We start from the raw sequence: 13901 nt of genomic DNA on the forward strand, positions 1-13901 counted from the left end.
CAGGATGGATCCATGCTTTTATGTACTTTACGCCAAATTCTGACCCTACCATCTGAATGTCGCAGCAGAAATCCAGACTCATCAGACCAGGCAACGTTTTTCCAATATTCTGTTGTCCAATTTTGGATTGGACCTTTGCAAATCGTAGCTTCTGTTTCCTGTTCTTAGCTGACAGGAGCAGCATCCTGTGTGGTCTTCTGCTGCTGTAGCCCATCTGCTTCAGGGTTCAGTGTGTTGTGCATTCAGAGATAGTATTCTGCATACCTTGGTTGTAACGAGTGGTTATTTGAGTTACTGTTGCCTTTCTATCATGTCTTCCCATTCTCCTCTGACATCAACAAGGCATTTTCATCTACACAACTGCCGCTCACTGGATATTTTTTCTTTTTCAGACCATTCTCTGTAAACCCTAGAGATAGTTGTGTGTGAAAATCCCAGTAGATCAGCAGTTTTTGAAAAACTCAGAACAGCCCGTCTGGCACCAACAGCTATTCCTTGTTTAAAGTCACTTAAATCCCCCTTTTCCCCATTCTGATGCTCAGGTGTACCTAATAAAGTGGCCGGTGCGTGTATGTAAAATATGGGTTTAAGTCTGCACCCCAAGACTATCTTGGATTCTAGAAATAACCAGTTTTTACAGTAGATACCTCAGTATATAAACATTTGTGACTAAATAGAAAAATGTGTTATCCTTAACAATTTACACATCATTCAGACTAAGTGTGATTTATAATTTGTTTTCAGAAATAAAATTAAAATAAAAAAAAGCAAGATTCTCAGCAAGAATCTATTAAAGGGATAGTTCCCCTTCAGTTGCTGGTTCCAATTGACTTCCAGTATGAAAAAAAAAAAACTCTGCAAGTCAGCAGGGACCAAATGAAGGTGAACTATCCCTTTAAATTGCTCAAAACTTACAGTAAAGACTTTTATATTGTTATAAATTAATGTTGTTCATTGGAACTTTCTATTCATCAAAAAAAAAAAAAAAAAACCTGAAAGGAGTGTGTCTGTTTAACATTCATAATATTAAGAAATGTTTCTTGAGCACCGAATGAGCATATTAGAATGATTTCGGAAATATTGTGTGGCGATAAGCACTGCAATAATTACTGCTAATAATTCATATTTTCCACCACAGGAATAAATTCTAATAATTAATTGATGTACTGATTTTTCACAATACTACAATGTTTGGGATTTTTTTATCAATACATAAAGTCTTGGTGAACATAAGAGACTTCTTTTAAAAACATGAATACATTTTACTGAACCTAAAACTTTTGAATGTACTGTAATTATTTTAGTTATGTACTTCTAATGAGACATTAGAAATTGCTGATAAACAGAAATGGTGCACCTTAAAAAGTGAAATTGAATGATACTGAAGATTTAGGACCATCTTTGGCAATCTCAGGCATGTTTAACTGTTTGCACATGAGCAAGAGGGATTAATAAACATTTTTTAGCCGATTTATTTAGATATGTTGAACTCCCTTGTATTTGCATGCAGACCTACCTGCAGTAATCATTATCCTCACACAACCATATTTATTTTGTTATGAACTATGAAAGCAAAAAATCCAAATGAACCATGCAATGAGGATAAACCACGTAAACTTCCTAGTGGGGTACGCAGTGGCACTTTAAGTGATGTACTTTTTTTTCTGTCAGAATAATACTTTATTTAAAAGAGGAGACATTACCGCAGACACTGTTTTAAACCCAGGTTTTCTGTAGTATGAGACTAATACGTCTGACCATTTGAATATTATAATGAAACAAGATATGGCACTATAAAAGGTTTTCTGATAACTGCTGGTTTAGGACATAATCAGCTGTGTAACTTTTGTGCTTGAGCTCTTTGAATAGGCTGAAATCCACCTTGCAACTTTGTCTGAACATGTTTAGTTCTTGCCAGTGGGTGGCTTTTTCTTTCAGCACAAAGATCTCATCATATCAATAATACTCCTACAGCAAACGTTACATAACAGATTGCAGTAAGTAGCAGGAGCAAGAAAGCTTTTATACTGTACAAGTACTTTATACAATGCAATTACGCATGTATCTGCAGCCTGAGGGGAAAAAAGAGAGAGAGAGAGAGAGAGAGTGTGTGTGTGTGTGTCTGACAATGACTGCAGTATTTGAGATGTTTCATTGGAGCGTATTAGTGTTTTTCAGTGAGTTTGTACTGCCTTCTGGTGGTTGCTTAAAGGATGCACACATACAGAAATGGATCCCCTGCAGTCATATATTATGTTTGTTCTTTGACTGACAGGTCAAGAGTGTGTTTAATGTCACGGCCAAAGAAAGCAGGAAGAGATCCATCAGTGCTCTAGTCGCTGTGGGCAATGGAAATGGAGCCGCAGGTAATACAAATGCATATATGTGATTTTTTTCTGAAGGCTAAATGCTTTAATCTATATAGCTGCCTCAACTAAGGCCATCTCTGGTCTGGAGCATGTGGAACAATGCAGTAGTTTAATATGTGGCCGGTAAGAAAACAATGGCCATAATCAGTGTTAATGAGCTGTTTTATTCCCTTCTCTGCAGGGTTTGCACTGGGGAAAGCAGCAGACAAGAACACCGCACTTAGAAAAGTAAGCCATGGTCACATGCAAACTCATTCACACACACATAAACTCACATACCGGACTCTAATTGCAGGCACAATTCCCCCCTGAAGCAAACTGAGGTTAAATGACTCGCTCAAGGGCACAATAGTGACAGAACGGGGCTGTGAGCTCAATAATTCCTCAGTTCCAATGACACACTTACAAGATTTGAACCTGTAGCGTTTGTGTTAGAGCTACTAGATCAGGTTACAGTGAAATCATCTTGACATTAAACATGCTGCTTTGTTTTACAGGCAAAAAACCGAGCCATGCATTATCTCTACTACATTGAGAGATACAACAACCACACCAGTGAGTCACTTACTACTCTTTGCGCGTGTGCGAGTGTTACACACGTGCGTCACTGACTATCATATAACAAACAGACATCGTAAATCTCACATGTATACATGTGCTTTTGTGTGCGGTTTGAGAGAAGGATTCTACCTTGTTACAGCATTAATTATTTACATAATATATCATTTCCATGTTTTGATATTTGTATATTTGAGAGCGCTCTTTAAAGGCTGGGTGATATATATTAATTAATTAATTAAAATATTCACATTGATTTTGCTGGTGATTATAAAATTAAGCAACATTTTTATATTATTATTTGCTTTTTACTGTTTTATTTAAATATTTTAATCCAATTTACAAAAATGTGAAGAAATTATGGTTCCTCTGATTACCAAAAATAAGTTTTTAATTTATTTCAGAGATGTACAGTACATTGACTTGGAAATACTAAAATAAATATATTTTTTAATTTTTACCACCCAAACCCTTTTTCCTACGCAACTTGCTGAAATTACATTCTGTGTATGTATATATTTATATGTATATATTTAAATACTTCTATTCAGCAAGCATGCATTAAATAGATCAAAGGTAAGAGTAAAGATTTTTCTTACAAAAGGTTTTTAATTCAAATCAGTGCTGTTTTTTTTACTTTCTATTTATCAAAGAATACGGCAAGAAATGTATCAATGTTTCCACAACACAGCAGCACACTTTTCAAAACTGATGACGATAAATAAAAACGTAGAAAAGTTTTTTATATGACACTGAATTTGCAGCTTCCTTGTATTTATTGTTCATTTTTAATCATTATGATCTTTTTACCCTCATGTGCAGTATATCATGACATTGAGTCGCAGTTTAAAAGGACCACACTCAGAATGAATAAACAGAACAAGGGTAAGTGGCTTAACCTCGCATGTGTGTGAACAATCACAGTTTGCTTGATAACAGATCTGCGTGCCCAGTATGTTACTGAGCTCATCATGTATGTTTTGCAATACGATTACCTTAAAATTAGATTTTGCAGGGGTACATTTGCACATCCACGTACCACATCCCAACTCTGTTTGATTTTGGTGGGATCATCTAGGACTAGTGTACTTGCTATTCAGATCTAGTGGTCGTGTACGTCTCTTGTGCCCACAGTGGATTGTTTTTTTTTTATTGGGTAGTATTCTAATTTAGTGACTACATGCTGCACGTTTGATGTCAGTGTTGACAAAGTACCAATATGCCAATTAAACTCTTCAAGCAAATGTTTTCCTGATATCCAGGGGTGCGTTTCCAAATAGCAGCCCTGGTTGCAAGTCCCGTCATTAGCAGTAGAGTTCGATGGAGCTTGTGAATATGGTTAGCAAATGATGCTTTTGGAAAACGCATCCCAGAACAGTACCCACATATAGATTTCATCTATTGAGCCATGAAGGGTTTGTTTCATTCCTGAAATCAGAGCTGACATTATGATGTTCGGATTCGAGATGGGGCTGATGGTAATTGAGTTCTGTGTTCAGCTCTGATGGGACTCAAATTCTCAGAGTCCATGTATCACCACTGACACCTGAGTAATGAAACCTGGCAGGAGCTGTTATGATTGGACCTGGAACTCTGGGAACCATGATCTACATTGTTATGTAATGTGGATCACACTTACCCTGGACATCTATTCTTTTACCTTAATCTCACCCATGAAAATGTTTGTTGACTCTATTTTTTTTATTTTAGTTTGAAATTAGATGAAAATGTGCCGTGTGATTTAATGCATTTCTGTATATTATCAGCAGTTAAAATGAACCATTTTGGTTACTCGCCCTCATGCTTTTCCAAACCTGTATGACTAGTTTGGTTCCCGTTGACTTGGACAAAAAAAAATACACTTAAAGTCAAAGAGAATGGGCAATATCTGGTGTTGTGTTCCACTGAAGAAAATAATGTGACAGTAAAAATGTAAAAGACCTTCACCTTCTCTCTTCTGTTTGATCTGATTTTTTTCTTTCTTTCAGGATATGGTCTGCGTTGTCATCGGGCAGTAATCACTCTCTGTAAGCTGATTGGGATAGAGGATATGTATGCTAAAGTAGATGGTTCAGTTAACCTCCTCAACATAACCAGGGCTCTCTTCCACGGCCTGGCCAATCAGGTGAGAGATTTCAACAGATCAATAGCCAATCAGATCAGTCTTTGTACACATCTTAGGGGCTTATTTGATAAAGTGACCATGATCTTGCCAAGTATTTTGTATTTCACAATCAACATCTTCTGTTAGTCTTGGAACCACATTTCTGTCAAACGTCTTAATGTTTATATGTGGTTAGTATTAATCAGATTACAATAATATCATGAAACGTCTTAACCATTTCTTTGATTATTATTTGCTTAATATCTTGCAGCAATATTTACTTACTGAAATTACTTGGAGAGTACCTGGTATTGTTGTAATTTGTAATATTGATGTTAATATTTAACAGACTTAAATCAAATAGATTCATGATTTAACTTTCATAAATGACATTTGTGTAATACTCCATCCCTGATTCTGGTACTTAAATCAGATAGATGGTTTTGGTGAATGTCCCAAGACCAATAAACTTAAACATCCAGGAACTCCTTTAAGGAACAATTGGAAAGAATTCAGTCTAAATCTAAATCGTGTCAGTTTGCTGAATCCTCACTCTTTGGCCTCACTAAAGAATAATCTATTGTTCACTAGGACCTTAAAGGGGTAGTACACCCAAAAATGAGAATTGACTCACCCTCAGGCCATCAGAGATGTAGATGAGTCGGTTTCTTCATCTGAATAGAATTGGAGAAATGTAATGTTAAAACATTAAAATCTGTTCAAAACAAACTCATTTACATCTTAGATGGCCTGAGGGAGAGTACATTTTCATTTTTGGGTGAACTATTCCTGTAAGTATGAATGGTCACAGTACACTAAGGACCCTCTTAACTGTGCCAGTGTATTTTTCAGTCTTATAACCGACTTCTTCTCCTCTTTTTCTACAGGAGACTCATCAGAATCTCGCTGATAAGAAGCATCTGAATGTTGTGGAGTTCAGGGGAGAACAAGGCGCTCTACCCATCGTGGTGGCACGACCGCAGCTTGGTGCCCGTAAGGAACCTGAAGTGGAGGACGATGTGCCCAACACGCGTCTGCACTGGGCTGATGTGAAGGCCTCACAGGGTGTTAAGAGATCAGTGTGGGCAGGGGTTAAGAGGACCATCTGGTGATCTGAATGGTAACGTCCAGCCAATCGGTATTGAGGCTGACTGTCTAGTGCAGAACTGACAACCGTTTGCTGGGGGCTTGTGCTTGGATTGGAACCATGCTGTTAAACTACCATTTCACAACACATTAAAAGGTCCTGAAGTGCTACATACCCCCAGAAATGAGTGTTTATATGTCACTAGCCCAAAAAAGAGGAGTGTGGAAGTGAATGTATGGAGAGAGACTTTGTTCTCACTTACCTACACATGACTTATAATTGGAAATAAATCTACAATAAACCCACTTTCAGTGTCAGCTCATTAATCTTGCTCAAGGCGTAGTCAAATTTCAGCATAATTTTACATTGTTGCAGGAAAATGGTCCACCGTTTATGATCAATGGTGTGGTGAAGTATCACACAGAGGCCACTTTCAAGTTTAGCTCGTGCAAAATAGCATTGACTGGATTGCAGTCGTGAAAAAAATAAACTATGACCAGGTCAGTCATTTTTTTTTTATGTTTAAAGCTGTCATAGCTTTATAATTGAGTCAGCTGATATATTGATTACTGTAAATGCAAATGTTGTGTATTAGGTATGTTGTATTTTAGAGAGTTGGTATGGCTCATTTGATCGATTCATTTGCAAGTGCAAAATAATGGTTAAAAACAGCAGTGTTCAGGGGAGTTTTTTGAGCGTTTGGTTAAATGGGCGGGACTTTATTATTATTATTATGTATTTTTTTTACATTTGTTTGAGATCATCAATGCCTCCATTTGAGATCTTCATTGGTGTTAGTCATTTTTTTAAATTTATTTTTTAAAGCGAGATAGCTCCGCTAAATGCGAGTTCTAAAGTGTCTTTTATGTTAAATACATCGGTCACAAGCTTGTCTCTCACATACAAGCATTTAAAAGCCAGAATACTGTAATCTACACACTATCAAATGGTCAACTTCATTATGTGATTGACATTTACTTATGAATATGCATAATTTATATAGTCATATTTATACAGGCAATACATCAAGAGAGGGAGGGGAATTCAAGGAATTGTATCCCGTTCATATTCTTTTATTAAAATGTGTTGTTCATGGTAAATATACAAAAATGTATTAATCTCTTACAAAGGTAAAAAACCCACATTATTTCTCCATCCACACATACACGGAGTGTCATTGTACATCAAGTAAAGATAGCATTTCAAAAAGTTTCCCTTCCCCCAAATATAAGAATGCATTATTATTAGAAAAGTAATTAGGCTTGAATAATCCAGTATGGAAAGTATAAGTGGGTTTAATCCATCATTATTGCTTTTGTGTTTCTGATTAGAGGGCACTTTGGGCTTAACCCTGATATTCATATTTTAGCCCCAGTGGTTTTGTTTATTTACTATTTATTAAACAATTTATGTCAGATTTATTTTTCTTTTACTTAGATTCTTTGATTTAGAAGGATTTCCAGCGCACAGCAGAAAGGATGCAATGGATGAAGTAAAGCAATGTGGTAACATACGAGAACACCTGAAGAGAGAGAGAGACAGTAAAAATTCAGCCATACATTCGAGTTTTAAACAACTATAAAAAATAAAATAAAAAAATAATCTCATTTTACTTCATTTTTAGGTTTACTAAGTATTATAATTAATTCAAGAGCTTTTTAAAAATAAAATTATATTTTTTCATGATATAATTCATTCATTATCAACAGTTAACAATAAAACAATTTTTGTGCTTACCACAGCTGCAATGTCGATTTTATAGTACTTGACTGGAAGTGAAACTAAAGATAAATCTTTGAAGAGTACGGTGATATATGCCAGGATCACTGAGGCGCTCAGATAAAACACAACAGCAATCAGGTGGTAAATGAAGTCCTGCACACAAAATTATAAAAAATTATATCTGGTGTCTGTCTAAAATAATTTTTGGTTTGACTGTATAGATACATGCACTCACACTCACTTAGCATCTACTACTACATGATGAGGCATTATAATATTATATTATGTAATATTATATTAAGAACATATTATAATGCATTATGTAGCAGTGGTCATTTTGACAGCAAATTTTGATTTAGCTTTAGTAGTAGGTTTTTGTTTGTTTGTTTGTTTTTGGCTAAAATGGCTTTCAGTTTTAGTCATATCTTTGTCATCTGAATTCTTTAAGTGGGGAAGTCTGAGCCACCATAGGCCAGCCTGCTCTCTGCTCACCACTGTAGCCCAGGCACTGCTGTTTTTGTGCCCTCCACAGGCGAAGATGATGAGCCAGAGGAAGGTCATCACAAAGCAGAATATTGATACAAACATCACCCATCCTAGAGGGTTTGGCGGTACCACACTTGTAGATGCCACCAGTATCCATACTAGCCCTCCAAAAACCTGTGGGAAAAACACAAACACACCATGCAAATTCAGTATAGCAATTTATGCAAGTGCAACCAACCACAACCAGACTAGACCTTTGAATTTAGACAATTAGTAGTTTAATGCATCCATTCTTATTAACACACCTGTTAATGATAAACTCACTCCACATAAAGTGTCTGTAGGCAGTGCAAACCTTCCTAGATAATTACAGCTCACCAGGCCAGCACAGATAATCACAGGCTACTTAAAGTGTATATGGCCTATACACGTTTCAAGTTGCCTGTGATGATGTTATTTATTGACGAAGAGCTGTTGTGAATACTATACGCAACGCAACAGCTCCTCAACAATAAATAACAAAAATACAGGCCTACTAATTTAATACACTGCGCTCTGGAATACTCGATTCTGATTGGTCAGTAGCCGCATTCAGCGATTGGTTAGATATTTTTGAACGTTGTCCATGAACACTACTGGTCCTCTAGCGACTTTTGTAGCCCACTGGCGATACGGTTAAATATACAGTAGTAAGCTTTAAAAATATATTGTTGCAGTGATCGTTTTGTTGTTCTGCAGTTGTTCTTTTTAAAGCGAAAGATTATAAAATAATTAGAAATTACATGAATAATACAGTCTATATAGCCTAGCCTAGTTCTTACAAAGTCTATATAGCCTAAGTTTTGTTATATTTAGTTTAGGTAGGTTTCGTAACTTTTTTTTATCTCTTTAAATAAATTATGCTTAGGCGTGATTATGACATAACTCTGTGTAGCTATTATCAAATGAACACAGACGCAGTAAACAGCATGCTATGCGACACTCCTCTTACGATAACACATTATTCATGCATTTCTCTCTCTCTTACACACCCATGGATTAATTTACTCTCACGACAGGAATCAAATACACAAAAAAAATGGGTATTATTAAAATATCATGATAAGCCACAAATGCATATATCAGCAAAGGAAACATTAGAAACTTCTGTCACACCCAATATACTCATTATAGTGTGCAGCTACACTTATCCTACTTTTTTCTGACCGAGTTAAAAGACCAGGTGCGTTTATAGAGGCATATTATTATCAGACACGTTTATCAAATATACTGGGTCTAAATGGCGAACAAAGAAGTGAGAGGAGCTGATAAAAAAGCACGCAAACTCTGTTTTCTCTGTCTGTTCCACTAATCCTTCTTACACACAGACTCATCTCGCCTTTCATTTGAACGACTGATACATGACCTGAGCTCACATTCATGCCCTTCAAAGCTACTATACTGAGTTCAGACAAGAACCAGAGCCACAAAACAAACTCTTTCTTTCAAACACCCTTCTTTGATCCATCATTACAGGTTAATTCAAGCGTGTGAGGTGTGTTACAGTTAGGTGAACTGTAGCCCGTGTGTCCCTCATTAACCTTGGTGTCAAATGTTTGTGGAGGTGCTGGACTGAGAACTCTCTTGTCACAAACCCACATTTAGTTACATCCAATAATAGAAAAAAAAGTACAAGTCTGTATAAAAATATTCTAATACAAATAAAAGTCCAATAGTAAAAAAAAAAAAATAAGTAAAATATTTTTGAGTAAAACAACCACGCTATTCTCTCCAACCGTTACACTCTCTTATAAATAGACAAGACCAAACTAACTGAGTTTAAACCACCATACACAAACACATACTGTTTTGAAAACACATAACGTATCATATTTATTGTTGAACTAAATATTTACACCAAAAACGTTATTTTCTGATAAAACAGTAGCCTATCCTCTGTCAAATGATTTAGGCTAGATTTAAAGAAGCCGTAGAGGTGAAGTGTTGTTGTATTGTCTTGCTATTTTCGCCCTTTTTTGCTTTCCTCCTATTTCCATTTTCCACTTCAGGAAAAAAAAAAACTAAAATAAATAATAATACTAATAAAATAATAATAATATAATAATTCTATATATATAATAAGTTTTTTTTCCTGAAGTGGAAAATGGAAATAGGAGGAAAGCAAAAAAGGATATATATATATATATATATATATATATATATATATATATATATATATATATATATATATATATATATATATATATATATATATATATATATATATATACACACATATCTCCTACATAAATGGAGGAAGATAAGGATTCTGAAATCGTCTTAAACTGTTTAAATGTCCAAAATAATCTGATATTTTACAATAGCCAGATAAAACTATAATAAAATATTGTAATTTCTGTGCATTAAATATTCCGTTCACGCACCAGCTCTGGCAGGTAGAGGATGTCCGGTACAGTGGAAAAGACCCGGAGTCCGCTGGGCAGACTAGACATCTGCTGCGTGGCCGCTGCCATGGTCGCGCTCCCGCTATCCTCTAGGAATGACTGGAGTAACGGAGCCAAGGGCGCGTCTTTTCAATGTCCAGTGGAGACCAGAAAAACCCGTTCTTCCATTACTAAAACTTCCGTATTGACACACCCTCCGTGAGGAGAGCAACGGGCCGCTCCACTATCACTGAGCGGGATATGTGTGTGGCTGGGGAAGCTGGAACGAGGGCTTTGTTTGTTTGTATTGGTGCAGTGTGGCAACAGGACAGGTCAGCTCAGGTGTTCGCAAATACACAGACACACTCGACTGACCAAGTGTGTGTGGAGGGGAAGATGTTTGCCCAGTGAATTAAGTTTGGGTCAAAAACAGATAGGGTAGCATAGGGTAGCAGTGTTTCAGCCTTGTATGGTGCATTTCTATAGGTGTATAGAAACAGTAAGGAGAAGGAGTGTCCCGTCTCTCTTCAAGGGCATAGTTTTGAACATTGTCGACAGCATATAACCTTAAGTAAACATGTATAGAATATGGGCAAGGTCCATATTGTAGGAATATGACTCTTGATAAATATAGTTGCATCTTTTGACTTTGTTTCTGACAAACATGTTTGACACACTCAAATAATGGACTGAGATTATGTCAAATAGATTTAAATTTAAAAGGCTCGTTTCAGTTTAGGTACACAAATAATAGACAGAGATTATTTCAAATAGATTTATTTTTTAAAAGGCTCATTTCAGATACACAATTTCAGTACAATGTTGTCGTTTGCTTTTACAGTTCAAACCAAGCTAAAACTCATAAGCATCAAATTAGACCAGAATGTCACATCAAAATCTTCTTATCAAAAATATCTAATTTTCTCTTCTAATCTATTGCAGAATTCTCTGGAATTATTTGGCCATATGGAAGCACTGCAAACATACCTCTTCTCCTAGTTTCATACTGAGCAACTCCTCAAAAATGATCCCATGGTTGGTTGCTTGAGATAAGTGGATGTTAAAGTAGTAGATGAGTTCCATGAAGTTCTGATGGTTAGCTGCCTATTAATGTAAGGATCTGTTTCTGATACTCTGTTTATTGGTTCGAGGGTGGTGTTTTTGTGGAGTTAATCACTTAGTCTTTTATTACAGGTTTACAGACAATGACATCATCTGGTAAGTCTTTAAAAACAGCATCCAACAATCATAATACAACAAGCAACAAGAGGTAAATTTAATGTGCTGCTTGCAAAAATGAAAAAAAAAAAAAAAAACTGTTCACTTAGTTATGTCAAACAACAGAAATGGTGCAATAAGATGAAATCTGTTCTGCACAGCTTTTGTAAAAATCTCTGTTGATCCGTAGTTCGTTATTTGGTTAATCTAGGGTTTGGCAGTGATTTTTGAATGAGTGTTTCGCTTTTGTGGCTTTCAGTTGGACTTCAGACATTCTTCAAGAGGACTTCCATCGGTGAGCAGAGAGGATCCAGTACAGTAATGTGACAATAAATGCCATAACCTGCAAACAAATGAAATGTATTCAAGCCTTATGCTATGCTTTAAAGTTAAATCACATAGAATAATCTCATTGTTTATGTTTGATCCAAACAAAATGTATTTTAACTGCAATGTGGAAACCAGTAAGTTTGGATGAAATTCCGGGTGACACTCTGTAATTTGCAGGCAAAAACGTGGATCTCTATGCAGGGTTTTAAAAAATGAAAACAAACATAAAACAAGAACGAGGAAAGTCTAAGGAAAATAAATTTTTCATATATTTATGAAATTTATGATGGCAATAAAACATTTATATCTTTATGGTAGATGATCTTTACTTAATATCCTAATGATTTTGGCATAATAGAAATAAGATAATTTGGATGTATTGTTGGCTATTGCTACAAATATACCCATGCTACAACTTGTTTTGTGGAGTCTCAAATGTCTAAATGGTTTCTTGCTCTGGTCTTACCTGACGGACTGTAGTATTATGATGTTTTTTGCAGAGGATCTGTTGGTAAGCAAATGATGTAATATTAAATGTCTCCAAATCTCTTCCGATTAAGAAACATCTACATCTCAGAAGGCCTGAGTGTGAGTTTATAACTGTATAAATGTCTGGTTTGGTTTAGCTACCAAATCAGACATCAGGAGACAGTCCGGACTTCTGAAATAATTATTAGTGCTCCTGGACATAATCCTTAAATATTTTTATAAACTATCCCCTTGACAGAACTTAGATTTTTTTTTAAATTTATTTTATAAACAGGATGATCAGTGTAAATTGTTCTTAATAAGTATTTTGCAAAACATGTCACTAACTATGATAAATGCATCTTACCACGGCAGCAATGTCTAGCTGGTACACTTTATCCAATCCTTGTTTTCCGATAGTGACATTAGCCAAAAGCACTGCAGCACTCAGATAAAAGAATACACTGAAGGAATGATATCCTACATCCTAAAGAGCAGAAGTTAAAGTGTATGTCATGTACAGGGTATTTCATTATGTAATACCCTTATTAAATTTAAATTAAATAAAAAAAATTCAAATTATGCATTTAGCAGACGCCTTTATCCAAAGCGACTTACAGTGGATTCAGGCTATCAATTTTTACCTATCATGTGTTCCCGGGAATCGAACCCTCAACCTTGCGCATGATAGCGCAATGCTATACCATTTGAGCTACAGGAACAGTAAAATAATTATTATTAAATAATTATTAAAATATCATAGTCTAGGTCTACATGGTTAAATGTTGGTCTGAGAAAACAAACTAAGTACTGTAGTGGTACTAGCAATTACTATCCCAGTGCCATCCTCAGGCTGACTTAACATAGTATTTATTACCATGGTTGTCTCTGACATGGTTTTCTCCAATGACCAAAAAACATGGTAAAACCTCAAGCTTATGTTTCTTACCAAGCTAGGCCAGATGCTGTTCTGGTTTATGCCAGTAATAAATATGAAGAACCAGAGAGTGGTGATAAGGAAGCAGAAAAGTGACACAAACGTGACCCAGCCCTGAGGATTTGCTGGTTCCACTTTGGTGGAGGCCACTAGTGTCCACACCAATTCACCAAATACCTGGAACAAACGAACGCACAGC

General features: G+C 35.9%; 2 protein-coding genes across 4 annotated transcripts in view; one reads left to right on the top strand and one right to left on the bottom strand.

Moving 5' to 3' along the window:
• Positions 1 to 13901, top strand: part of mrps5 (mitochondrial ribosomal protein S5) — a 55562-nt gene that overhangs the window by 10329 nt on the left and 31332 nt on the right. Inside the window, exons 6-11 of one of the 2 annotated variants that reach the window (XM_052580458.1) lie at positions 2276 to 2366; positions 2551 to 2597; positions 2867 to 2924; positions 3750 to 3812; positions 4916 to 5052; positions 5919 to 6423. The exons of the other annotated variant lie outside the window; for it this stretch is intronic. Coding sequence (XP_052436418.1) covers positions 2276 to 2366; positions 2551 to 2597; positions 2867 to 2924; positions 3750 to 3812; positions 4916 to 5052; positions 5919 to 6143 — 621 coding nt within the window. The 3' untranslated portion in view covers positions 6144 to 6423. Of the gene's footprint in view, positions 1 to 2275; positions 2367 to 2550; positions 2598 to 2866; positions 2925 to 3749; positions 3813 to 4915; positions 5053 to 5918; positions 6424 to 13901 lie in introns of those variants that run through there. 2 annotated transcript variants of the gene reach the window in all.
• The window catches only part of LOC127976198 (myelin and lymphocyte protein), a 42597-nt gene continuing 35866 nt past the window's right edge, over positions 7171 to 13901 (bottom strand). The window contains exons 1-4 of one of the 2 annotated variants that reach the window (XM_052580461.1): positions 10750 to 10909; positions 8333 to 8500; positions 7856 to 7993; positions 7171 to 7640 (exon numbers count right to left, since the gene is read on the bottom strand). In XM_052580461.1, coding sequence (XP_052436421.1) covers positions 7566 to 7640; positions 7856 to 7993; positions 8333 to 8500; positions 10750 to 10839 — 471 coding nt within the window. In that variant the 5' untranslated portion in view covers positions 10840 to 10909 and the 3' untranslated portion in view covers positions 7171 to 7565. Of the gene's footprint in view, positions 7641 to 7855; positions 7994 to 8332; positions 8501 to 10749; positions 10910 to 13901 lie in introns of those variants that run through there. The other variant, XM_052580462.1, reaches the window with a different exon arrangement.

This window comes from Carassius gibelio, chromosome B17 (assembly GCF_023724105.1).
Source record: "Carassius gibelio isolate Cgi1373 ecotype wild population from Czech Republic chromosome B17, carGib1.2-hapl.c, whole genome shotgun sequence".
Lineage (NCBI taxonomy): Eukaryota > Metazoa > Chordata > Actinopteri > Cypriniformes > Cyprinidae > Carassius > Carassius gibelio.